The sequence below is a fragment of the Chrysemys picta genome, chromosome 3 (genome assembly GCF_011386835.1).
Source record: "Chrysemys picta bellii isolate R12L10 chromosome 3, ASM1138683v2, whole genome shotgun sequence".
NCBI classification, from domain to species: Eukaryota; Metazoa; Chordata; order Testudines; family Emydidae; genus Chrysemys; species Chrysemys picta.
The window spans coordinates 189,035,665-189,063,662 of NC_088793.1; the positions used below are offsets into that span (position 1 = coordinate 189,035,665).

At 40.8% G+C, this 27,998-nt stretch overlaps 1 protein-coding gene across 1 annotated transcript in view; it reads left to right on the forward strand.

The window, feature by feature from the left end:
* Positions 1-27,998, forward strand: part of LOC135982606 (protocadherin Fat 4-like) — a 105,286-nt gene that overhangs the window by 49,725 nt on the left and 27,563 nt on the right. Inside the window, exons 12-33 of the mRNA XM_065589995.1 lie at positions 69-197; positions 489-644; positions 1,954-2,134; positions 3,766-3,899; positions 4,098-5,045; positions 6,525-6,650; positions 6,766-7,023; positions 8,370-8,468; positions 8,582-8,754; positions 9,693-9,841; positions 10,395-10,702; positions 12,523-12,792; positions 14,404-14,541; positions 15,597-15,810; positions 16,449-16,607; positions 18,463-18,614; positions 19,813-19,981; positions 20,917-21,125; positions 23,427-23,606; positions 24,219-24,438; positions 26,043-26,179; positions 27,732-27,875. Of these exons, the coding sequence (XP_065446067.1) occupies positions 69-197; positions 489-644; positions 1,954-2,134; positions 3,766-3,899; positions 4,098-5,045; positions 6,525-6,650; positions 6,766-7,023; positions 8,370-8,468; positions 8,582-8,754; positions 9,693-9,841; positions 10,395-10,702; positions 12,523-12,792; positions 14,404-14,541; positions 15,597-15,810; positions 16,449-16,607; positions 18,463-18,614; positions 19,813-19,981; positions 20,917-21,125; positions 23,427-23,606; positions 24,219-24,438; positions 26,043-26,179; positions 27,732-27,875 (4,653 nt within the window). The remainder of the gene's footprint in view (positions 1-68; positions 198-488; positions 645-1,953; positions 2,135-3,765; positions 3,900-4,097; positions 5,046-6,524; positions 6,651-6,765; positions 7,024-8,369; positions 8,469-8,581; positions 8,755-9,692; positions 9,842-10,394; positions 10,703-12,522; positions 12,793-14,403; positions 14,542-15,596; positions 15,811-16,448; positions 16,608-18,462; positions 18,615-19,812; positions 19,982-20,916; positions 21,126-23,426; positions 23,607-24,218; positions 24,439-26,042; positions 26,180-27,731; positions 27,876-27,998) is intronic.

The window sequence follows — 27,998 nt, forward strand, 5'->3', positions numbered from 1 at the left end:
AGAAGAAAATGAAATAAAGAGCTAGTTCAGTGGTTGTTTTATTTAATAACAAGCATCTTTCTCCTCAGGGTGGCTTCCGTGGAACATTCAGTCTCATTCCAGATGACAGTCCTTTCCAAATACGTGACACTGGGATCCTGACTGTGAGGAACTCCAGTGCCTTAGACAGGGAGAGAACAGTGATGATCCTCCTGCAGGTAGTAGAAATAACGATTTAAAAAAATTAAAATCAAATCCTCAAATAAATAAGATAATAGCTAGGCTGACCTGGAAAGAGACAGGGCCAGATTCTGATCTCACATTGGTGTAAATTGGGAGTAATTTCACCAAAGAATCAGACCCAGAATTTCACACTGGAGAAAACTTGGGGAAAATATCACTACAAAGGTGCAATTTACTTGGCCTGTAACTACTTGGGATCTTCCTTGTTGTTACCAGATGTGTGTTGTTTAAATAAGTGCAGAATTTTTACTTCCTCCTTTTTCCAGGTGAATGCTAGAGATCATTTGTCACCCTACTTTGAGGCCCACTCTATAATCAACATATCACTGCTGGATGAAAATGACAACACTCCAGCCTTTGAAGGCACACCATACAAACAGCAGATTTTTTCCAACATGACTGCAGGAATGCCCGTTCTTCAGGTATTGAAAGTGCTTATTTGAAAACAATGTCATTGTCAGTATAGGGCGTGTGTGTTTGTGTGTGTGTGCATGTGTGTATACACTTAGCCCCTTCCCCTTGAGCAGTGATCCTTGGGAGGAGAGATGTTCATTTTTTAGCATTTTCCATAGTTTCCTTTAGTTTATTCTGTCTTTCATTTAGCCTCACAATCCTCTTGTTTGATAAACCTCGTGTCATGGATGCTCCCAGCACCTGCCAGTTCAGGCAGTGAAGGACAGAGGCTTTGTCTTGATCTCATATCTCTCATATAGTGGTGCATTACACACATATGAGACCATGCGCCAGCCTAAATGAGACTTCTGGAATATATTATTTATGAGATTTTTAATGAAAACAGAGTGTCTTTTAGAGCCCAGAAAAATGATATAATTGTTCAGATTTTTACAAACTATAGAGTGGGTCACTGGCAGAACCTGAACCCAGGTCTATTGACTTCCAATTTCCTGCTGTAAGCACTAGAACAGTATGCCCCCCAATAACTTTTAGGATTACAACAAAACAAAACATGGCTAGCATGAAATCTTGGCCCTATTGAAGTTGGTGGGAATTTTGCCACTGACTTCAGTGTGGCCAAGATTTTACCTATAGATTCTAAAATTGTATTCTCATGTTGATGCACCAGCCTCTGAGGACAAACATTCTGTCTTGGATTTGGCCCAGAATTCCATTATTACAATGTTCTTAGTCTTTCAGTGACTTTATTCCGTGATTCCGATGGTCAATTGAGAAATCTACAGAGGAAACAGTTAAAAGAAATATTGTTGGATATAATTAGTTCTCTGTCTCCTACCCAAGCTGAGATCTTAAAGAACATATGTTGGGATATTTCTTGCCAATATTAGGCCAAATTCTCTTTCTTTCTTTCTTTCTTTCTTTCTTTCTTTCTTTCTTTCTTTCTTTCTTTCTTTCTTTCTTCAGTGGGAATTTTGGGTGCCCAAGGAATGGGCAGTATTGGACCCATTAGTTAGATTTATGTTGTTGCCATAATTGCCCCACAAACTGTGTCTTATAAAAGTGAATTATATTCAACATATGTAACAGAAGATCAATCAAATAAAGAAACAGCTGAATATTATTGTGGATTTATTTAGCTGGCCTTTACCAAAAATTCCTGACCTATTTACTTTGAATGGACAAACAAGCAAGATTTCCAGTTATGTAATTATCAAGCTAGCTGAATGGTTTCTCTGCAAACTACACCACAATTTAAAGGTCTGTGTCATTTGCTAAAAACAAAGAAAATGAAGAAAAATTATATTTTCTCCTCAGATTGTGGCTCATGATCCAGATGATGGCATAAATGGAGAGACACGGTTTATCTTAGTGAGTGGCAATGAAGAAGGACACTTTGAACTGAATGAAACCTCTGGGCAAATCAGTTTGAAAACACTGATCCCATTACTAGTCAACCAATTGAAGAACTTCACCTTGTGGATAACAGCCACAGATGGTAAGACACACACAAGACTTCTTGGGAGGCTCCTTTCTTTAAGGGACACTGGTGAAACAGACAGTCGTCCCCCGCCCCAACCTATTTAACATTCCTTTAAATATACCATATATTTTTAATTGCCCTTGCAGTTCCTGAACACAAGTCACTTGCCCCCAGCAGTAGTTGCAACATTGATAAAACTCAATTTTCCCTGCAGGGTGATGCCCTAGTAACACATCCATGTTTTCTTCATGACTGTTAGCGTGTGCATGATATTAGCATGAATCTCACTCCTTTCTTCATTTTCCCTGATTTGCAATAGGCTGGTGCACAGGCTAGAATACTGAGATTTATTATACCTCTGCTCTCACAGGTACTCAAAGAGGCATTCCATTCTTGTGTATTTCAGCCATCAGCCTGCTGTTAAGAGTAGAGCCAGCAGTAAGATTATTTACATGTATATGCAAGTATGTACAAACTAAAAGAGAGCTACCAAGGCTGATTTTAAGGCTGTCAGCCTTGATGTTGTTGTTCTAACTAAGAATTATTGAATGTTTGTTTACTCATCTAACAGGCAGCTAAATGAGCATGCATAATTGGAACAAGGCCAAAGGAAAATCTTATCTGGGAAATAGAATCCCTTTCCTGATAACTTGGGCATTCTTAACTCTTTCTCAGCCTATTGACTTCACTTACACTGATTTGTTTATTCTGGGCCCTGTACCTTATAGGCACTGTCCTATATTGTGGATGGTGGGGAACCACTTGGTCCCAGATACACGGGGCGGGGGTGGCGGCCAGTGTACAAGCAGAATTTATTTCTTAATGGTAGGCTGTGCATTGATGACTCATGGGAGGGACACAAAGGGAGAGCACCAGCTAAAGGGGGCGCACGTGACTCCACACATGACCCCCCCCATGTGACTCATCCCCACCCTGCCCCCAGTCCAGGGCCCCTGCACTTTCCCCATCCCATGTTATCTTGGTCGTGGGGGGGAGGTTCTGTCCTCCTGCTGCCCCAGATACAGACTTCTGAACTGCAGGGCCCTCCAGAACCGCAGCAGCGAAAGGAGCAGAATGTGGGGCTGCCAGGCAGCCCGATGCCAGCAGCTCCTCCAGCGCAGCTGTACCGCCTCCAGCCTCCCCACCCCAGTCCTGTCCTCCAGTGGGGCTGTACAGACCTCAGACAGGAGACGCAGCTGCGAAGAAGGGCTGGGGGCGGGCCATGGGGCGGTACAGCTGTGCCAGAAGAGCTGCCAGCATGCGGCCCCATGTTCTGCTCCTGTGTCTTTCTGGTACAGTGTACCAGCAATAAATATCTTAATGGTATGGTGGACCAGACCGGGCCGCCCTACTTGCACCACTGGTGGTGGCACACCTTTTGCTACACACCTAAGAGAATGCAGCATCCCAGCCTTGGCCTGTCTTGTCTCTTAGACTGTAAGCTCTTCAGGCTCTCGCTGGGTAAGTATGGTGCCCAACACAAGGGGCTCCGATCTTGGTTGGGGCCTCTAAGCACTATTCTAATAATTATTGTTATTTTATTATCTATTATTAATACAGTTCCGGGTGTCAACAGATGTATTTTCTTTACAAGAAGAAGGTATTTTATGGGTCTGGTGAGAGATAAAGGTTTATTTTGCTTCCAGGTGGAATGGTGCCAAGAAGTTCATCAGTTCCAGCACAGGTCTTTGCAGTTGGAGACTCTAGACCTCGGTTTATTCACAAAACATATGATGGGACTTTGGAGGAAGAATTAAACAGCCCTGTCGCAGTAACAAGAGTAAGAACCAAAAGTCTCTGTACTGTCACCGGTACCAAACACATAAATTATGAACAGTTTGTAGTGACATAGGATTAAGATATGCATGGCCAGTGCATAAAGCCTAAAATTCCTATTTCGAATGTCACATCAAGTTATTAATATAATTAATAGAATATATAATTAATTATAATTAATAATATGCTGTGTCTTACACAGGTAGAATTCGTGTCTGTGGATCCCCTCATTCCAGTTACATTGCAAGTGTTGACAGAATCAGATATTTTTGATGTTGACATCAATGGAACCATCTGGACAAAAACCAAACTGGACTATGAATCTCAGAAATCTCATGAGATAAATGTTTCTTTGACTGACGGAAAAACAATTGACTATGCTGCAGTGTTTATCAAAGTTACAGACATCAACGATAACCGTCCTGTGTTCAATGCAATCAATGCTACCATTCATGTGCTAGAGAGCATGCAAGTTGGAGCCACTATTCTCAATGTGTCAGCTGCTGATGCAGATGATGGCTTTAATGGGTTAGTGTCTTATACTTTAAAAGGCGGAGAGGGAAAGATGGATGTTGACTCTGCGGCAGGATTAATTGTGCTGAGACGGGAACTGGACAGAGAAACACAAGCATTTTATAACTTAACAGTTATTGCCAGTGACCAAGGCCAACCAGCTCTCTCTGCTGTTGTGAACTTTACCATCTTTGTTGATGATGTGAATGACAACCCTCCAACTTTTCCCTTGGGCGGATACCAAGTGAGTGTCTCTGAAGATGAAATGATCGGGAAGGTGCTATTGACAGTGTCAGCTACGGATTTGGATTCTGGGGCCAATGCTCAGGTGAAGTACAGAATAATTAGTCAGCTTCCTCAGAGTTCCTTGCCGATGGTCCTTGTCAATTCAACCACAGGCCAGCTTACCCTGAGCCAGCAGCTGGACTACGAAACTGTCAAACTGTTTGAAGTAAGAGTGCAGGCATCAGATGAAGGGATCCCAAGCCTCAACACCAGTGTGCTTGTTGTTATCCATGTACTGGATGTCAATGATAACCCCCCTGAATTTAGTCAGCCAGTGTACAATATATTTGTTCTTGAAAACATACAGAAGGACAGCCTCATCTACGCACTCAATGTTACTGACAAGGATCAGGTAAGTACAACACTACTCGGTTCTTAGAAATCAAGATGATGTGGCATGAGAAGGGCAAAGAGAGAGTTTTAAATGCTCAGTGGTAAATATGTTAGGTACGATTTGAAAACGGATCATAGGGACTAGAAAGATAGAGAAAATCTATTACAGCATCCTGGGACCTGTGATACTCCCATTGAAGCCAATGGCAAATGTCTCATTGATCCAGTAAGAGAAAGGACTGAGCCTCAACTCTATTTCCCTGCAACCCTGCAAGTACAAGATATAGCAATCTGGTGATCTTAGAGAAGCCAGACTCTATATAAATACTTACATAGGCCAGGCAAGAGAGAGCTAGTAGAACGGATGCTTGCCTGTCTGACTAGAGAACAAAAAACAGACATGTAATTAACTGTTTAGATTATCACTTATGTCAAAATAATCGGAAACTCCACTTTAATACATGCTGTAAGTCTCTGCTTAATGAGTGTGCCTAGCAGTGTGTTTCTGTGCTGCAGTGAACCCAGCTTTTGTACTGTGTCAATCAGGGGAAAAGGAAATCATAGAGGAGTTACTTTCAGTTTCTTTTTTTCCTTTACAAGAAATCACGTAATTGCTCTCTGTTGCCCATCAAATCCTTTCTTTCTTCCCCCTCCCCTTTACCAAAGAAAAATCCTGCTCATGTGAGAAGTTGGCTTTAGGGAGGTGACACTCTGAGGTTCACCCAGAGCACTAAGGGGTTGTGTCACTGCCAGCCATGTAATCCTGGATGCTTCTGTGCTGTCCTGCTTTGGATCAGCATCCTGACACCAGCAGCCTGGCTACAGTGCACTCACCTCACCCTGGCTTCCCCCAGCCTGGGTACACCTTGCAGGGTGACACCAACAGCCCTTCCAGTCCCAAGTCTCCCCAAAACCATCTCCTCTGCAATGCTCAGCCCCTCTCACTGTAGCACTCACAAAACCATATCGAGGTCACTGCTCCTTTACAGAGACAGTCCACAGCATCAACCAGTTAGTTTGGCTGAGGATTTTACCCGTCAGTTTGAAACACTGCACTGAGATGATTGTGTAATCAGACAAGATTAAGTTTATTACCAGAGACCAGCTATTTAAGTAGAAGGATACCAACTAGAAGGAATTGGGATGGAAATGGTTGCAGACAAACAAAAGTCAAAGTATGCTCCTGAGACTAAAACCTACCTTAAACTAGAGTCTTTTGTTCAAAGTAGTTTTCTCACCACCGTCATTCTTCCAGCATGGCTGGCCAGTCCTTAGCTAGGATCCAACACCAAGCCCAAAGCACTTGGTTTCTTTGTCTTCTCAGGTGAAGGATGCCCAAATGGTTTTCTGTCTCTGCTTATATCATCAAACTTTACCTTTGTTTTCAAAGTCAGGAAGCCCTCTTGCGGGCTAGTCAGCCAGAGAGTATTGATGTTAATAACAGAGAAGTATTTCCATCTTCTCTCCATAACTCGCATGCTTTTTACATCTCTTTTAGGTCGGCTTCTCTCAGGGGTATTTTATTCTTAACAATACCATGTTTGCTGTCAATAAACATGGGATACTTTCCATAAGGAACGACACAGAACTCGACAGAGAATCTACACCTAGGTTAACTTTGCAAGTAAGCTCATTCTGAACCTTTCAGATGGTTTAGTCCACCTTTTGTGTCTTCATCAATCAATTGAAATCCCAGTCAAAATCAAGTAATTGATTTTTTTCATTGATTATTTTGGCAGGTCTGGGCAGTTGATGCTGAAACGGAAGGGCTCAATTCTAGTGCCCTGTTAGATATCACAGTTCTGGATGTCAATGACAATAACCCTGAGTTTCAGATGCAGCCCTTCAATTTTACAACCCCGGAAGGAGACTATACATTGGATGCACCTACCGTAGTTGGACATGTAGCTGCCACAGATTTGGATGAGGGAGAAAATGCCCACATCACATTTCACCTAGTCGCAGAAGATGGGAAGAATCCATTTAGCATCCAACAAGTAAGAGTTTGGGTGGGGCATAGAAAATGATGCCTACCTGCTTCTTTCTCCAAGACAGTTAGCCTGGCCAGATAGAAATGATGCACCGAGATGAGCCATCGTAGCATCTCTGATATCAATAATGACACCGAAGTCTTTGGAAACTAAGAATATAATTCCAAAGCCTATTGAAGTCAATGTGAAGACTCCCATTCATTTCAATGGGTTTTGAATTAGGCTATGTGGGCAGCGCCAGCTCAGCCAATGCTGCCAGTTCTGCCCCAGGAAGCGCCGGAGGACATGGGGACTCCAGCAATGCAAGTGTGATATTTACTGCTCATGCTGCAGTGCAGCATGGGGTGGAGTATGTGCTGCATTGTGACAACTGTGAGTTCTGATAATAGTTTGAGGTTGCTGGGGAATCAGGCTGTCCCTTCCTTTAGTACAGTTCTAGCTAGTGTACATAGCAACCCCTCTGTCTAACAGGAATCCTCCAACTGCTATGCTCCCATTTGCCTCTGCAAACATATTTTTGCATACAACCTGTTCTGGACACTTTACTAGGCCCCCTTCCAAACTGGCTGGTCTGGGAGTCTGGAGGAAGTTGGGAGTGGGATTGGGAAGGAGATTGCATGGTTAATGTTGAGCCTTGCAGCTCGGGAGCTCATTCAAACAGCATTTCAGGACACTCCAGTTTTTCTCGAACCAACCCCAACTAAGGCTTGGACCCAATGCTGCAAAGTTTCACCATGAGTCGTCCCAATGAAATCAATCACATGAGTATGGCTTTGTAGTGTTAGCCATTCTCAGTGGTGATGATCACCTGCAACTTCCATTAATGTTTGTCTGATATCAGGTGTCTAAAACTTCTGTATGTGAGTTAAGGGACTACCTAGTTCAGGAGGTGGGTAATGGAAATGAAAAAGTATTTCTTCTCTAGGTTGCCAGCTAAGTCCTGCCAAGATCTGTAGTGGCTGAGAGTTATTACCATCTAGTGGTGCTTCTATGGCCTTTGTAAATGAGGTAGGCGGGCTCAGTCCAGTATTTACTGGACAGGAGTCTGCATTACAGAAGCCACCACCATAACTGACTACCTATTTGATAGTCTCATCAGAGCAGCTAAGGTTTGAATGGGTGTGGAGACTCCCATCCACAGAGAACAAGTGTGGGACTCCTGTCCCCATCCTCCAGGTCATGGGTAAGAAATATTGGCAGGACACTGTGAAGAAGATTGTCCTGATAGTACCCGGGCTATACCTGTTCTGTGATGAAGAGAGGACTTCCGTCCTCATTTTTCCTGAGAATTAAATGTACACAAACATTATCAAAAACGTGATACATGTGTTGATTTTTATTCTCTTCTGTAGAATGGAAGTATTTTGGCTAATGGGTTTATGGACAGAGAAATCAAAGAGAAATATGAGCTTTTGTTAGTGGCATCTGATAATGGAGTACCTCAGAGACAGGTAAGGGGGAGGATTAGGTTATTCTTACATTAACAGCCTTTGATAGCTGAAGTTTAAATGGACTGACAATGCATCTCTTGTGTATGATTCATTTGTTTTCTGTTGTCCACCAGAATTTCACATATGTCACCATAAGTGTATTAGATGTAAATGATAATCCTCCACAATTTACAAAAACCCAATATTCTGCAAATATACGTGTAGCAACTGCAAAAGAGGGAGTTTCTGTTCTGTCAGTATCTGCTACCGATCGTGACCTTGCGAACAATTCTCTTATTTCATACAGGTAATTTTGCCTGAGGTAAATAAATATCTTTTAGTAAAGAAAATCAGTGTTATTTGTATTTCCCAGTTGATCACAAGTTGCCCATACCTACTCATTCCATGCCCATTATTATATTTTGCCATTAACGTAATCAACAACAATATGCCTAATTTTAAACTTAGGGAAAAACAGTAGAGAAACATTTCACCAAGCTTGTTGGAGATGATCAAACTATTGGAGTGCCAGTAAAATAAAAGACAACCATAATCAAAAGCCAAGCTTGTTTGGTCTGAAATAGCTGGATAAAAGTTTGGCACTTCTGGATAGAAAATGGAAATAATGAAATACAAAGTGATTGCCATTCTTCCCCTCAATCCCCCACTCCCACACATTAACCTTTAGACATAGATTGTGCATGGAACATTTTAGTTGAAAAAGGTCCTGGGACACAACGATGACCGGGCATTAAAACAAAATACATAGATTGATATGGATGGTTGAATGTGTCAGAAACTTACGGGGTTACGCACCAAATGTAGCACTTACTGTTGTGTGAGATTTAATTGGCTTCGGGACTATGCACATTAGTAATTGTTTGCAGAACCAGATCCTTACAAAGAAAGTTACCTGTCTTTCTTGCTATGTCTGAAAATTGATCTATAATCCTCTGAGTTTGCAGTTTCTACTCTGCTCTCTGTTCATAGAGGGATCTAAAACTTGTGGGTGGAATGGAAACTGAAAGTCTGAATGCCATCTTGGCTAAAATGGAAGACGTGCTAGGAAATATAGTCTCATTTGTTTAGGTTAATGAGACAGCAGCAGTTGTCCTACCACTCCTATAATCATTATAACTAGGCAAATATAATTGGTAGGCTGTTTATCATAAAACTTTAATAATAAAGGTAGAATACTTCTGATGTGAATAATATGAATGATACACTCACTTCTCTCTAATACAGCTTCATGAACCATTCTGATGATTTCTGGGTAAATAAACTTACTGGAGAGATCACTCTTGCCAGTAATCTAGCCCATATCACAGCTGACACAGTCATTACATTGACAGTCATTGCTACTGACCATGGGGTTCCTCAGCTAACATCGAATGGTAAGTGATGTGCTTTCACCCATTTTTCTCCCAAATAGTGCTCAAGAATGCATTGGGCTGCATGAATATTCAATCTCAAATGTAAACCTGGCAAACTTCACAAGTTTGAATTAATCACATCCCTATGGAGTCCAAATTACTTGGGGTCAGCATCCATATTACAATTCCGCAATGAGGTGTGCGTTACTCTTCTGATTGTATTTCTTTTACTGATGCCTCCCATCACGTGGCCACAGAATCACATTAACACAGAGCGAGATTTATTAATTCTGTTTAAAATTATTGCTTATTTATTTATGTTGGGGGATCAGGCCTCAACTGTGATAGGCACTCTACAGTCATGCACTAAAGAGCATATCAGTATGGTATTTTCCTCTCCGTTTTTCCAGATTCTTTGATTTGCTTAAGAGAACTGGGCAGTCAGTCAGCTTTCAACATCTTAAACATCCTTCTGAGCAAGTCTGTTGCTCAAAACGTCCTTGGCATTTACTTTAGGGAGTCAAAACACAGTGCATGATATTTCACTGTTTTTATCTGTCTTTTCCTCCACTAGCTTCTGTTATTCTCTATCTGCTGGTAAATGACACTGACTTTGGACTGACTTTTGAAAGCTCCAGCTATGAGTTCAGCATTTTGGAACAGGAACCAGTCACAACTGCTGTTGGCTCTGTGAAGGCCCTGACCGGAAGCATAGCCATTAGAGTCATATACTCTCTCAAGTCATATACTGACAAGTTTTCTGTTAATGACCAAGGAAACATTATGACCCTTGTCAGTTTAGATCGAGAAGAGCAGGATCTTTATAGCATCATTGTAGAAGCCGTTGATTCTGCGATGCCACCCAATTCAGCTGTGACTTTGGTACAGTATATTGCATTTTAAAGTGTTTTGAAAATGCTGAATATGTAGTTTAAAAATAAGCAATGATACCCAGAGGACATTATTTTTAATGTCATATACTATAGAGAAATGATGGTTAGCAAAAGTATTTTAAGAATCAATTTGTAACTAGTTTCTGATTTTCTTAAAGGGACAATGTCAATTGGACTTCAAAAAGAGAGTAGTTTTCCTAGAGAGTCCTCTGCAAATTTCTGTGATTTTACAACCGCAGTTTCCTCTTGTTTAAAAAAGGTTGCTTTGTAAATGACCCATACAAATAACAAGGAATCTCAGTAACTCCCTATTTTGGGGAAACATTGAAACTGACTATACACAAAGTGCAATCAAGTGTACAAAGTAAACAAGAATTTTTTTTTATCTCTTTCAATTAGAATAATTTTAGGTGTTACAGCTATCACTATTAGGCAGAAAGGAACTAGAGCAGTGAGATTTAAGTTGCTTCTGTCCCTTTAATTATAATATTGGAATTTTCATGTTAGACAGAAGATAAAGATTAAATGCTTTTTCCATTATAAATGTTGTTTTTAAGAGTTTTGCTAAGTTCCTTATTTTTACATCAGGCTGAAACTATCATAATGAGTGCAATTTCTTTAATATAGTTAACTAGGTATAACTTTCAAGTACAGTGCAAGAAAAATAAAGTATTTGCCAGAATTTTTTTTTTCTTCCACTGCATTGGTATTTTGTAGAGATAGGATTGAGTTGGGGCAGGGAAACCCAAGGAATGAAATATGGTATGTAGGAAGGACAGAAATATTGGAAATGTAAGGGACAGATGGAAAAAGATGGAGGGAAAAGAGGAGACAGAAGAAGAAGGCAAAGGATATAAGGAGGATGGAGCACCGTGGAGTGTCCTCTTTTTGGACACTCAAAATATGGTAACCCTAGTTTACCTGCAGCCTCCCCAGGTTCGGGAACTGCGGGAAGTGGCGGCCAGCACATCACTCAGCCCGCACCACTTCCCACAGCACCCATTGGCCTGGAACGGTGAACCACGGCCAGTGGGACCTGCGATCAGCCAAACCTGCGGACACTGCAGGTAAACAAACCATCCCAGCCCGCCAGCGGATTTCCCTGACAGGCTGTGTGCCAAAGCTTGCCGATCCCTGCTCCAGAACATTAGTGCAGTCAAGATTGCCCCTGGATGAATAAAGTTGCTTGAAGGCATGTCTACATGGTGCAGCAATGCACACTACAGGGGTGTGATTTCTAAAATGCACTAAGGTACTGTGCACTAATTGGTCCATGTAGACCCTGTGGGTGTGCACTAAAAGTTCCTAATGTGCTTTAACATAAGACTGTTTGAAACTACACTACATTAAAATGCACTAGGGAACTTTTACTGCATACCAGCAGGGTCTACATGGACCAATTAGTGTGCAACACATTAGTGAACTTTAGAAATTACACTCCCATAGTGCTCACTGATGCTCTGTGCAGGCATGCTTGAAAGCCACATAGAATACACTGGTTTTGCCTAGACTGTATACTGTTCTGTCTACAACTTGCTACAGCCCATTAGATAAGTGGCATCTGAATCGGAGGTGCTAGGTTCTTGTTGGCAGTCAGGATCCTAATCTGCAAAGCGAGTATTCTAAAAGTTGGGATACTAATGTTATTTTTATTGTTATTATTTGTATTAGTGCCTAGTAGTCCAAGTCATGAACACAGAACAAAAAGTCAGTCTCTGACTCAGAGCGCTTACAATCTTACTGACTCAGACAGAATTTACTCGTGTGTGCTATTTTTATGGCTCAGAAAAATGTCTTTCTTTTATACAGGTTACAATCATCGTGAATGATACCAATGACAATTCTCCTGTTTTCTCAACACTGATTCAAACCAAACGATCAGCTCCTGAGAATGAAGACACTATAGACTTTGGCATATTTTCTGCTGTAGACCAAGATGTAGGAGTGAACGCCCTTATAAACTACTCCTTGGAGAATCACTTTGCGGGAACTTTCCATATTAACAGTTCCACTGCCAGGCTGGCTACAAAAAGAGCCTTGGACAGAGAAATGGTGGACAGTTATGAATTGAAAATAATAGTAAGTGGACACATGGATCTAACAGTTTGTCAGATACTCAACACAAGGCATACAGAGACAGAGAGAATACTGACCCATCATAAGAAAAAATACTTTCCAACAATGAAGTATTGTAATATTGGGCCAAATTCATCCCCGAGTGAGTGAGTGAATGAATGAATTCGGATTAATTCATGGGATCTGATTCTCTACTGGAGTAAATTGGTGCAGCAAAGAATTTGCGCCATGAAGTTCATATTTTAAAGATTAAATATTATCATAAAACATCAGCATGACTTGCTGTGAATATTGTTCCTCAATTCATTTCAGACTGCAGTTGTTGAAGTACTACTGCACCATAACTTTTTTTTTAATGGCTTGGCTAATCCATATCAGGCATCACTCTCAGCTGATGAATATATTTTTTCAATATATACATATTTAAACCTTCTTTTTATATTACTTGATAAATTATTTGTGTTTCCTCATGAAGCTTCCAAAGGAAAACATAGTGCCTGATTGAAGAGCATGTTTTCATGCGAGCCAGTCCATTGACTTCAATGGGACTACTCCTGTGACTAAGTGCTCATTGACATAGTAAAGGTTTCCACATTGGACCACACATGCACATGTAGACTTTCAGGGGCTCTTTGGTTTTAACACATATTTATTTATTTAGCCTGGCAAAGAGAAGATTCAAGGGAGACAGTCAGAACTATGGGGTGGGGGCATAGTCAAAACTGAGCAGACCCTTCTTAAAAGACAATAAATTCCGAATTTATAAAAGGAAGTACTTTGTATCAGTAATTGGGCTTGGAAGTATTACATTATCAGTGAACACTGATTTCACTGTACACATCAAATTGATGAAAAAATATTTCCATCAATGATAATAGGAATTTACAAAGAGGCAACATAAGAAAAATGCTGCTTGAGAACTTATTAGAGTTTGATTTAAGGATATTTACTTTGTAAATTTTGACATGTAATGTTGACAATTTGTGTTTTAATGGTTATAAAGCTTAAACGTTTTGAATTTCAGAGTCTACTGTCATTAAATAACTATTGTCTGACTCCCCAGAATTTCCCACAACTGTGAAAATTTAAACAGATAAAAATAGGCTTAAAATCCATAATGCTGTTCAACTGTGAAAATTTTTATCGATAGAAATAGAAAAAATGCTTAAAAATATACATTGATATTATCCGTCAATGTATTACAAAAATCAAATTCTGCCAAGTCTGTCAATAATTAAGTATTGTATGTTTGTATATACAATATAGATATAATACATTCACACACATATATCAATATAACTTAGTGTGTTAAAGCACTCTACAGAATATAGAAAGAAAGAATGAATATATAAAGAAGTACCTGCACCAAGAGTGATGGCAGAGCACAGTCATCTTGTAGAATTTCATTTGTTCAAATTTCAGATATACAGATCTGATTATAACAGTGTCATGGGTTGTTAAATTATTGATTATTGGCCAAATTCTGCAGTTCTTATTTAGGTAAAACTCTAGTTTATGTTAATAGGCATAAGTTGCAACAGTTAATGGGAATTTTACATGACTAAGGACTGCACAATTTAGCCCTATATTCAGTTATGAGTTATTTCGTTACAGGCCACTGATTCTGGAATCCCCAAACAATCTGCAAGTTTAGTTCTCAGCATCACTGTAGAAGATGTGAATGACAACCCTCCAGTGTTCCTACAGAAATCATTTAATGTGACTGTGAAAGAGAATGAGCCTCCGAGTGTGGTATGTAAAATGAAGAAGAAATAGCCTTTGGTTGTGGGATTATTTTCTTTATATAAAGCTTAGAAATGCTGCCTTCAGGGCCGGCTCCAGGCACCAGCCCATCAAGCTTGTGCTTGGGGCGGCACCTGGAGGGGGGCGGCGCGGTGCTCCGGCTCCAGCCGCCGGGGAGAGCGGAGCCCCGGCTGGGCTCTCCGCCCTCTTCCCGGCGCTCTGGCTGCCGGGGAGAGCGGAGCCACGGCCGGGCTCTCCGCCCTCCCCCAGTGCTCCAGCCGGTCCGGGAGAGCGGAGCCCCGGCCGGGCTCTCCACCCTCCCGCAGTGCTCTGGCCGCCGGGGAGAGCGGAGCCCCGGCCGGGCTCTCCGCCCTCCCCCAGTGCTCTGGCCGGTCCGGGAGAGCGGAGCCCCGGCCGGGCTCTCCACCCTCCCGCAGTGCTCTGGCCGCCGGAGAGAGCGGAGCCCTGGCCGGCTCGCCAAACTCCCCCCGGCGCTCCAGCCGGTCCGGGAGAGCGGAGCCCCGGCCAGGCTCTCCGCCCTCCCACCAGTGCTCTGGCTGCCGGGGAGAGTGGAGCCCCGGCTGGCTCGCCAAACTCCCCCCGGCGCTCTGGCCGGTCGGGGAGAGCGGAGCCTCGGCCGGGCTCTCCGCCCTCCCCCCCGGCGCTCCGGCTGGTTGGGAAGAGCGGCCCGCGGCTCAGCTCGGCGTACTCCCCTGCCGCACTGGGGGGGGGGGGGGCAGGAGGCTTTTTTGCCTTGGGCGGCAAAAAAGTCAGAGCCAGCCCTGGCTGCCTTACCCCTGGTGGACCTGGATACCTGCCTTACTGATATGAATTAGATTCGTAAGACTCAGGGGGAAAAGTATCTCATTAGAAATCAGCAAAGATTCTGCCACATCTCAGTCATCTTCATTGCAGTAGATTGTGTTGCCACTCTGGCAGTACTGGAGAATTCCGTATTAATAATTAAGGCAGTAAATGTGATACATTTAAAATATAAAATCCTGCAAACCATTTGGTCAGTCAGCCACTGTGTTAGTTATGCTATGTTTTTTCTTCTCATCTAGATTTTGAATGTGACAGCAACAGATAAAGACACAGGTTACAATGCTGTTATTCATTATGCTATAATTGAAGCAACCTCATTTTATGTCGGAGAACTTTCTGGACATATTACAACCCTGCAGCCTCTGGATTATGAAAATTGTGCCCAACACACAATTGTACTGAAAGCTTTCAATCCTGGAGATCCACATTTCCAGGATACAGCAAATGTTACAGGTAGGTAAAACTTACTTCAGAGAATTTACTCCTATTTTTGCTGTAAACTTTTCCAAGGCTGCTACGTATAGACACATAATTGTAAGTCACGTATAAAGTCTTCTTTAGTAATAGCAACCTGCTAAAGTAAAACATTTTAATTGATGGCAGTGGGATTTTGGGAATGGAATTGTTGCAGATTGAAATATTTTTCTAAACAAGTTTTTGTCCAATTTTTTTTTTTTCAAAAACAAAACTTTTCACAACAAATAGTCATTATTTCTTTGGTTGATATCAGTGGGAACTACTGGGTGCTCAGCACTTCTGGAAATCAGGTCACGTGACTCTGGTACTACTGATTATTGTATGAAACAGAAGCTGATGGACATCCAAAGACTCCTACAAAATCCTGCCTTACAACGTTTTAACGCCCCAATGTACTCCTTTATTAAACTTTTATTTTAGGAGTATACAGAACTGAATAGTGACCAGGAGATTTGAGATACAGAAATAGAGCACTAGATCCTTAGCTTGTGTAAATTGACATATCCCCAAGAGAATTCAATGGAGCTACCCTGATTTACACCAGCTGAGGAGCTGGCCCATAGTCATTTAGACTAAACTCACATTTTCACTTGTCTATATATCCTTTCATTTAGTTAACGTGGAAGATGTAAATGAAGAAGGACCCAAATTTGACAGGCCTTCATACTACAAGATTCTTCAAGACAATTCAACTGCTGGCATGATGGTAGTAGATATCAATGCAACAGATGAAAGCAAAGGTTTTGATGAAGGCATTTACTACAATCTAACCGGTACAGTGAAAATAACCACCTCTGGCATGAATTGCTGTGGTCTTGATAGCACTAATATACATCTTAAAATTTTGCAACTAGAATGGAGACTTTTAGAAGGTAAAACACAATTAAATTTCAGGTTTCAGGGTAGCAGCCGTGTTAGTCTGTATCCTCAAAAAGAACAGGAGTACTTGTGGCACCTTAGAGACTAACAAATTTATTAGAGCATAAGCTTTTGTGGGCTACAGCCCACTTCTTCGGATGCATATAGAGTGAAACATATATTGAGGAGAAATATATACACACATACAGAGAGCATGAACAGGTGGGAGTTGTCTTACCAACTCTGAGAGGCCAATTAAGTAAGAGAAAAAAACTTTTGAAGTGATAATCAAGGTAGCTCAGTACAGACAGTTTGATAAGAAGCAAGTGTGAGAATACTTACAAGGGGAGATAGATTCAATGTTTGTAATGGCTCAGCCATTCCCAGTCCTTATTTAATCCTGAGTTGATTGTGTCTAGTTTGCATATCAATTCCAGCTCAGCAGTCTCTCGTTGGAGTCTGTTTTTGAAGTTTTTCTGTTTTAAGATAGCCACCCGCAGATCTGTCATAGAATGACCAGACAGGTTAAAGTGTTCTCCCACTGGTTTTTGAGTATTATGATTCCTGATGTCAGATTTGTGTCCATTAATTCTTTTGCATAGAGACTGTCCAGTTTGGCCAATGTACATGGCAGAGGGGCATTGCTGGCACATGATGGCATATATCACATTGGTAGATGTGCAGGTGAACGAGCCCCTGATGGCAAAAGAAATATAAGCACAGAATTAATGTCCTGCACAGATTCCCGCCTCCCCCTTCCCCCCGCCCACAGAATAATAGATTCTGCCAGAGAGGCGCTGCTGTTACACCTTTTGCCCATCAGGGGCTGCTATGGCACCAGAAGATAGGGCAGCTGGCTCACTGCCAGAGCACCAGACTCCACTGAGAGGGAGGAGGCACTTTGGCCTTCCCTCTCCCCCAATACACACACTTCTACAAAGGTTTTGGCACCTTTGGTGCCTAAACATCCTTGAGGATCTGGGCTTAAGCTACTTACCCAGGGTCAGACAGGAAGCCTGTGGCAGAGCAGGGACTTAAATTCAAGTCCCTGAAGTCCTAGGCTACTGCCCTAATTGCTGGACCTTCATCTCAGTATGCATCACTTAATGCCTCTGAATCATTTAAACTTTCCATTTTAATTATCATTTTTAAAATACCCTATCGAGCCATAGACCCATGTGCAACCTTCATGTCTGTCACACTACCCACTTCTCTTTTGAATAGGTGATCCTGGGTGCACTGCTTCTGATTTTAATAGTTTACTTACTTACTTAATTATTTCTACCTTCCTTCCATAGAGACTTTCTCCAACCACCCATCTATCTTGCATTATTAGTCCCCTCCCTTTAACAGAAAGAAAAACCAACCCTTACAACTTCCTCAGATGGTGGGAAATAATCATAATACTTAGCTCATCTATGAATTGCCCCTCTCCTTGGTTGCCTGCCTTTGTAGGAGTGTGAGGCCCCAGAGGGTTTTCCCATTCTCTCTGCTGCTCTCCAGAAGGCAGGGCTGGGTCTATGTAGAAGCAAGGTGGCAGAAAGCCCATTAGTCCATTATGATGCAAATATTCTGATGTCATTGTGATTTGGGGATGTAGTGGTGCCATGGAGGCCTGCCCATTCGCAAACCCCTTACTGTGTTACTCCACCTTTCCCTTGCCTCCCCCTCCCATCCACTTTTACCACTTTCTGATTTCACTTGGGGATCTGGGATAGACCAGGTTGACTCTGTTGGAAGTTTCCTATAGCCCTATTTCTCTTGCCGTAGGTGGGAATTTTGAAGGCCTTTTTAAGATTTCAAGTACCACGGGACAGATCATTTTGACAAGAGACACAGTGAAACAAACTACCACTGTGCAGTATTCTTTGATGGTCACTGCAACAGACTCAGGTCTTCCACCTCTTTCAACCTCTGTCAAGGTACTGAACAATATTGCCTTAGCCAGTGCTCACACAGTTTATTCACCAAGTTGCTTTGTTCTAAATGGAATGTCACCACACTGGAAAAAAGACCGAAGCATCTATTGGGAGAGTTCGATGATGACCTGTGCTTAATGCATAGCAGCAGTTGGAAAAGCCAACCATGTTATTGCATGCATGAGGAGTGGGATCGAAAATACTGCAAATATTATAATGCCATTATATACATACATGGCATGCCCCCACCTAACAAAAATAGAAGGAGTGCAGGACACAGGGGAAGAAAATGAGAGAAATGAGATTTCTTTGTGGGATCTAAAGATTGGGACTGTTTAACTGAGAGGACTAAATAAGAGGGAACATGGTGGAGGTATATAAAATAGTGAACAAGAGTAGGTAAATCAGGTGTTCATATTTACCCTCTCATTATACATTCAATTAGCTTGTTAGGCAACAAATTTAAACCCAGCAAAAGGAAATACCCTTTTATTCAATGTTCATAATCAGCCAGCGGAACTCATGACACAAAATATTGTTGAGGTTAAGAGTTTAACAGGATTCTAAAAAGGATTGGACATTTGTATGGATAACAACATGCATGGTTACATTAAACAGAATTCAAAAATATAGAATCATAAGCCTTCATCCTTCAGGGAATAGGACAGCAGCTAACTGATGGAGTTTAAACCTAAACGCCAGTTAAAGATGATCAGCCAGTAGGCACTGTCTGTACATAATTTGTAGCCATTTTTTCATAAAATAAAGTATAATTATCTTAAAATAACTAATATATTCTAAAATATTTATATTTTTCAGTCTCTCCTCATGCTCTACAAATTGCAGTGGAAGAGTTTGTTAGAAGTCCTATCACACAAATCAATACCCCATTCCTTGAGCTGTTTAGCCAACTGAACTATCTGATGTGTGCTTTATTATCTGATTAATTGAAATCCCTCTATATAATTAGAAAAATCATATTGGTGAACTAAATTATTCATCAGGCTCAATTATTCATACCTCGTTTACTCAAATTACTTTCACGAGATTAACATGTCAAACAACATATAACAATGTCAGCTGTTGCTGTGTTTTTTAATCATTGACATGTTGCTAGACTATTTTACCACTGCAAAATGACAAAAGAAAATCTGTTTGCATTGAAAACCTAATAACATTACTGTTGGGTTTTTCCTCCCAGGTGTCAGTGATGATTGCCCCCATCAACACTTCATTCCCAGTGTTCTCTGCAGATGTCTACCAGCCTGATGCTCTGAGTGAGAAAGCATTACCAGGGACATTCGTAGTAGAGATCAGTGTGCTGTATAAGAGCCCTGTAATATACAGCATTATATCAGGCAATGAAAAGGGTAAGCTGTTTATATGAAGTCACTGAATAAAGGTAGGTTTGTGATAAAGAAGTTCCTCCACAACCCATCAAAATACTCTGCTGATTCCCTCCCCGTTTTTCATTGTGGATGTTTCTCTCTCTCTCGTTCTCTGTGTTTTGTTTCTCTTTTTATAAAGCATTTAGAGTGAAATCCTAGCCCTGTTGCACTCAGTGGCAAAACTCCCGTTTACTTCAATGGGACCAGGAGTTCATAGGAACATAGAAATTGTCACACTGGATCAGATTAGTGGTCCATGTAGTCAAGTATCCTGTCTCAGGTAGTGGCCAGCAGCAGATGCTTTCAAGGAAGGTGTAAAAACCTTGCAAAGCAGATTTGGGGTAATTTGTCTCCCACATTAGGTCTCATCGTGATCTCTAATAAAAAAGGGTTTAAGCCTTCAAGCGCAAGGTTGACTATGCCTTCCAAATTGTTTGTTGTCATTAATTGTGATAATTTTGGATATTCTTGATATCTATATAAATCCATATTTCATCCTTAGAGCTTGTCTAGATGAGCCATTAGTGCTCAGCAAGCTTGGGAATAAATCTGCTGTGGTCTGCCATGCACTAACTGGCCATGTGCATCCTGCTACTGTGCACTAAACGTTTCCTAAGACACGCTGACTTCCTGTTTCAAAGTGAAGTAGATCAAAGCGCACTAGAGAACTTTTAGTCTGCAGTACCAGCGTCCACATGGACAGTTAGCGCACAGCACAATATGGAGCTGTCGATTTACAGCCCAGCATGCCATGCACTACCTGTTTGTCTTGACAGGCCCTAAGTGTTCTTTTTGGAAGGCACTATAATAAGTGAATTGTATATGATGGTTTGCATAATAAGACCTGTATCTCTAGGATAGTTTCAAAAGTTGAGAAAATGGTACATAGTGTAATCTGTGTTTTCTTTCTTTATTAGGTTACTTTAGTATTGATCAGTTTAGTGGCATAATAAGAACAACAAAGAACCTGACAGTAGAAGAGTTTCCAATCCTCTTTATCGTGCAAGCAATAGATTCATCTGAGCCCAACATCTACAGTCAAGTGTCTGTGCAAGTGACAGTCATTGATGAAAATGATTTCCCTCCTGTTTTCCCATCCTCTTTGCTTGAAGCAACACTACAAGAGGTGAGAAAATGTTATTCCCCAAACAATGAAATGTCCTTTGTGCTGAATGCCAATGTGAAGGTAAAAAGAACAGGAGTACTTGTGGCACCTTAGAGACTAACAAATTTATTTCAGCATAAGTTTTCATGGGCTACAGCTCACTTCTTCAGATGCATAGAGTGGAACACACAGACAGAAGATATTTATACATAGAGAGAACATGAAAAGGTGGAAGTACGCATACCAATTGTAAGAGGCCAATCAATTGAGATGAGCTATCAGTAGCAGCAGAAGAAAAAACTTTGAAGTGATAATCGAGATGACCCATAGAAGGTGTGAGGAGAACTTAACATGGGGGGGGGGGGAATTCAATTAGTGTAATGACCCAACCATTCCCAGTCTCTGTTTAGACCTAAGTTAAGTGTGTCTAATTTGCATATTAATTTGAGTTCAGCAGTCTCTCTTTGGAGTCTGTTTTTGAAGTTTTTTTGTTGCAAAACTGACACCTTCAAGTCTGTCACTGAGTGATTAGAGAGGTTGAAGTGTTCTCCCACTGGTTTTTGAATGTTATGATTCCTGATGTCAGATTTGCCATCATGTGCCAGCAATGCCCCTCTGCCATGTACATTGGCCAAACTGGACAGTCTCTACGCAAAAGAATAAATGGACACTTCAACCTCTCTAATCACTCAGTGACAGACTTGAAGGTATCAGTTTTGCAACAAAAAAACTTCAAAAACAGACTCCAAAGAGAGACTTAGGTCTAAACAGAGACTGGGAATGGTTGGGTCATTACACTAATTCAATCTTTTTCACCCCATGTTAAGTTCTCCTCACACCTTCTTTGGGTCATCTCGATTATCACTTCAAAGTTTTTTCTTCTGCTGCTACTGATAGCTCATCTCAATTGATTGGCCTCTTATAATTGGTATGCGTACTTCCACCTTTTCATGTTCTCTCTATGTATAAATATCTTCTGTCTGTGCGTTCCACTCTGTGCATCTGAAGAAGTGGGCTGTAGCCCACGAAAGCTTATGCTGAAATAAATTTGTTAGTCTCTAAGGTGCCACAAGTACTCCTGTTCTTTTTGCGGATATAGACTAACACGGCTGCTACTTTGAAATGTGATGGTAAACATCCAATGAGGGAAAAGACTCAAAATGTTGTCTTGACATGTGATAATATATTTGAAACTGAAAACTCCATCACATAAAGAGAAGTGCATGGAAACATAAACACATTGAGCAAACAATGATCTTTCACTAACGGGACCCCACTCAAAGAGAACATCAAACCCTTCTTGCATATGGGTTTGCCCTTAGAGCTTGCTCTTGCACCTTCTCAACCTATTTAGGGAACACGGTTGGGCCGCAGATACTCGCTTTGACTTTTCTCTGCTTCCTGCAGTGAATAAGGAGGAAGACTCCTTTAAAATAGCTCTTTCCGCTCTGCTTTCTCCAGCACTATCCATTATGATGTATCTTGCTCATAAACTAACAGCAGCGTTCCAAGCAAGCCAGATTTCTGATTTAGTCTGTCATTAAACTCCTTTTTGCCTGCCAAGGAAGCCACATTTTAATTCTGAAAATGAATCCAGCTCAATATTTCAACTAGAGATTTGTTTTTTTTTTAAATAACACCTCAGTACCTTTCAGCGTCCAGCTATAAAAAAATAAAATAAAGCACATCAAGGCTATTTTGATATATGCTGTGATGCAAGCTTTGCATCTAAGATTAACAGCTGGCCCATACAGATTCCCTCTAAGGAACACAGCCAATTTGAAACCTAGTCAATTTCCAAAATTGAGTTAAAAGTATATTTAGCTACTACACCTGCCACTGACCCACCTGCCAGTTTGGGAGTAGGGTGGGGGTTACAATCACATTTTCCAACCTCCCCCAAAAAGAATACAATTGTCTGCCATATTTCTGTGTGAAAGACTCACACGGAGGGAACTGACTAACTAGGAACCTCCCATTGGCTTCGGATCAGAACTTAACTGAAAGAATGAAATTGACTGTGCACAATGTGCTGTCAAAGGAATAAAAAAAACCAGTAAAAAAGCTGAAATTACATAAAAATATTTTATATATTTATTTTTCAGTTACAAGTAAGATTGCTGGATAAACAATATTCAGACAGCAGTGTGATTCTTAAGTTGACAGTGTTCCTTTAATTTAAAAAAGGTGGGGGCAGAGGCTGTTGAGTTTCTCCTTAAAACAAAGCCACACACTTTGCTCTAGCAATTATTCATATTTAAAACAGGAAAAAGCAACTAATCAAAACATCTTTGACCATTTCCCTCTGTTCTGTATTGACAGAATTCAACTTCTACCCAAATCATTCAGATGAAGGCTCAAGATAATGATACAGGTAGAAACGGTTTTCTCACATACGGCATTCTGAGTGGAGATATACAGAAATTCAGGATAGATGAAGCTACTGGGATTCTTTACTCCACTGTTCCTGTTGATTATGAAGAGGGACCTACAAAGTATCAGGTTTGCTTTAAACTGCCACTTCCAGTTTTTCCCTATTCAGATTTCTTGATTTAAACCCAGGGTAATCAGTGAGATTTTTGTTTTTTTTTTGGTTCAGATGGGTTTGAACATTTTACATATCATTTAAAAAGATATGCGACTTTACATTATATCTATTCAAGTCAAACACTGATTATACGTAATAATTACTAACAACATAAAGTACGGGCAAGGATCTTAGGCCCCACTCTGTAAAGATTTAAGCATGTAAGTAACTTTCACTTCATGTGCTGGGACTGCCCATGTGCATAAGGTTAAGCATGTGCTCAGATCTTTGCAAGATCAGGGCCTTAGAGATAAAAGAGCTCAAAATCAATCCATGCAATTTTTTGTTGCCACATGTGTCGCTTCTGTTTTCTCTTCTGCCAAAAGCTAATTAACTAATAGGTTCATTTAATAATAATAATACTTTATATATAGGAACATTTGGATGAGAAAAGGTTTCAATTTCTCAGACAGATTTCATGCATTGTCTTTAAGGTGAACTTGAAATGTTGGTTTTAAATTTAAAAAAATCAAAAAGCTCTTCCCATTATGCAGTTGACCCAGTAGCTATATTTGTGTTATTTATAGGTTGTAATATATGCTGAAGACAATGGGATCCCTGAGAAGAAAAGGGGTTATTGCACCGTCATCATAAACATCATTGACATTAATGACTGCCCACCAGTGTTTGACCCAGTGAATACGCTCAGTGTTATGGAAAATGCACCTGTAGGATTCATTGTTGGAAAAGTCACTGCAACAGACAGAGATGAGGGAGATAATGCCTTTGTTCTGTATAATCTCATAGGTAACAATCGATTCTCTTATGGAACTATCTAATTTAGATTCATAATGTCCACTCTCCTGTGAGCATCAATAGCATTATATTTAGTGTCTTGTAGCTCCTTACTATTTAATCCAAATATATATATTACCAATCTACAACTGTACTGTCTTTTTACAATGCTCAAACTGATTGAGTAGCAACTTCCATGACTGTTGATGGATCGAAACTTTGCTCACTTTTAAATCATACTACTAACTGCCATTAAAAATAACCTTTCATCCACCTGCAAAAAACCTCTCTTCTATTCTGAAAACTCTTAACTGATCTGCCGCATAAACTGTAATTAACATGATTCGTTTTGGTAGAAAGAACATTTTAATACATGCTGTGTCAGCTTCTGTGTGTTGAGGAAAGGACTGAGGCCGGATTCTCCCTTTCTCCCCTGGCTAGAACCTTGGCATTCCTACTTGTGCAGAAGGGGTGTCAAATGCTACCAAATCAGAATTCTCTAATCACACGTGTGGATTCTGAGCATTTTACACTAACTTTGAAAAGGTGTAAATTATGCCACAAGAGAATCAATCCTGATGATAGTTTTTTTCCCCCCATGTTGGGAGAACGAGTGTACATGTATTCAGATTATTTTTTCATATTGTCTCTTTATTTCCTATATGCACAAAGTTCCTGCTATGGCTTTGAACAAGGATGGGCAAAAAAAGCAGTAAAAACCGCAGCAAAGTTTCCTCTAATATAGCAGCACCATGGCTAGATCAACTGCAAAACAGTTCTGTTTTCAAGTTCCTAACCAGACTTCAGTTTGTCTGTATTGAATAAATCTTTCTGAAAGTCATTGAGATTTTTCTGTAGCATGTTTTGGTTTTCAAAAATAATAATCATCTCCTCTCCAGGTGTATGCGTCACTCACCTGCCTGGATTTAGAATCAATTTAGAGTCAAAGCTGCTCCTTCTTAACTAAATGGGATGAGAATAGACTCGGGTCACTACTGCTCCAGCAGTGTAAAGAAGGTTGAAAGCATTAGGAGCGTGACAGGGAAAGAGGCATGTCTGGAGCACTGCTGCGCCCTAGCAATCCCTGGCTGTGGTAATGGCCCTTGGAAGCTGTTGCAGTCAGCAAACTTGGAGCAACACTGAGGCTTTAAGTTATTTCTTGAAACTGAACAGTGACCATCAAGCTGAAGGTCAGGGAACTATAATGGTGGCTGATAGTGGATCTGGAGGGAAAAAAGAGGGCTGAGCTGCTCTGGCTCAGAATAGCTAGTTTTTTTCAGGATTTAGCCCAAGGTGTGCAATATATTGGTATGAATTGTCCAACAGCAGTTGCCATTTATTGTCCTCACTTTAGGTATCTTTAAGCATGGAGCTATTTAACCCTTCATTGAGCAGTGTCTGTTGACCCATTCTCTGGTTCCCATCACAGATACTCATTTCACTCACATTATTTGTTTAATTCGTATCTTTACCTTTTCTACTGCATTACTTTGATTGTGTGAAACAGAGGATTGCTTTCAGAGCAAGAAAGATGTTAACAGCTGACTGGAGAGTGTTGCCAGCTACCTGCCTCTCAGACAGTGTTAACGTATAATGTTTCCTTGAATGTACTGTAGGTGGTGGTGGAAATATATTTGAAATAGATGAAGTACATGGGAACATTAAGATAAAGAATTCTCCAGACTATGAAACTCTGAATAGATACATCCTTACAGTGAACGCATGCAACAATAAATCTGCCCCTTTCTATCAGGTAAGAGAGCGTTTTTATAATCAATGGGAACATTTACCGCTCAAAGCAGGTCTAGACCACATAGCTGGTAGTGCTCACCCCACAACAAAGACTAGTGGAGCTGCTCCAGTGTTAAAGCAGTTGGCGGGACTCTGAGGCACTGAAAATGTTATGATCTTAAGCAAAGAAGCTCCCACTCACCACACACTCTTGTCTTTCAAGGCTAAGCTTTCTAGGTCAACTTCTCAAAGCACACCCAAATGATATAAACTTCTAATTTACCATTGGTACATTTTTTACCTTTCTAGTAAATATGAGGGGCCATGAAAGCCTTTGACTTTGAATAAGGAATTACCAGCCCATCACTGGTGATTTTTAAATAAAGGTTGATATGTTTCTAAAAGATCTGCTCTAGGAATTATTTTGGAGAAGTTCTATGGTCTGTATTATGCAGGAGGGCAGACTAGATGATCACAGTGTGGCCTTGGAATCTATTAATCAGAATATCTGGAGGGTGAATGTGGCCAAAGGGACAGATCCTCCTCTTATACTGACTTGTGACCAGTGTAAGTGGAGTGACTTGAATGGAGTTACTCCTGATTTCACAGTGTTAAGTGGGAGGAGAATCAGAGCTTAGCATTGGCTCAAATGTTTTAATAGTTATTATAAGGTACACCTGTTTATAGCAGTACAGAAAGGGACTGTCCACTTATTCCAGGGGTTCTCAAACTGGGGATCTGGACCCCTCAGAGGGTCGTGAGGTTATTACATGGGGGGGGTCGCGAGCTGTCATCCTCCCCCCCAAGCCCCTCTTTGCCTCCAGCATTTATAATGGTGTTAAATAGATACAAAAGTGTTTTTAATGTGTAAGGGGGGGGTCGCACTCAGAGGCTTTCTGTGTGAAAGGGGTCACCAGTACAAAAGTCTGAGAACCCCTGGCATATTCATGTTATGGGTCAGATTCTGCCACCTGTATTCATAATTGATTAATCTTATGCCACAACTAGTCCCATGGGGATGAATGTCAGAATCTGGCCCTACATTATTTCCCAACCAACCTCTGCTGGGGAAGAGGATTGCTTGCTGTTATAATTAGCATAGTAATTACACTAATATTTTGCAAATCACCAATACTGATCTCCAAATCAGTGAAAATTAATTTGCAGCAAATCTTTCCATTTCTATAGTATCTACTTTTAATTTTGAAATGCTATAATATAAACATTAAAAAAATATCAACACTTTCCCTTTCCCTCATCCTCAACTAGCATCTGAGGTATGGTATGCTGTCCCCACACATCACGTCATGTCATATCTTATTTACTCAGAATGCTATAGACCTTTCACATTGTAGAGCCCAACAGCTCCTGTAAATGTGTTGCCTCTTCTCATATTCATTTCCTTAGAATGAATGTAGATCTTAGAATTCTGTGAAGTGAATAAAGAAATTAAAGCTATGCTAATATTATACTACAGGATTCTTTGGATTCTAATTTGTGTTTACTGTTGCAAGCAAGGATAAATGAGTCATCTTAAATATTCTAAACATATCTGAAATAATTTTGTTTTCCAGGCCAATACTACTGTCACTGTTGTAGTGGCTGATATAAATGATAACGCTCCAGAATTCACTCAGGACTCCTATAATGTGACAATAAACATGATCAATCCTGTAGCAGCTCACGTCATTACTGTGAAAGCCACAGACAAAGATCAGGTGACTGTTAGTTTTTAATTTTAAGACTGTTGTAAGATTTTCTCCATCCAAAATGGGGAATCAGGACTCCTGAGTTCTTTTTCTGACGCTGACTCACTCTGTGATTTTGGGCAAGTTATTTAA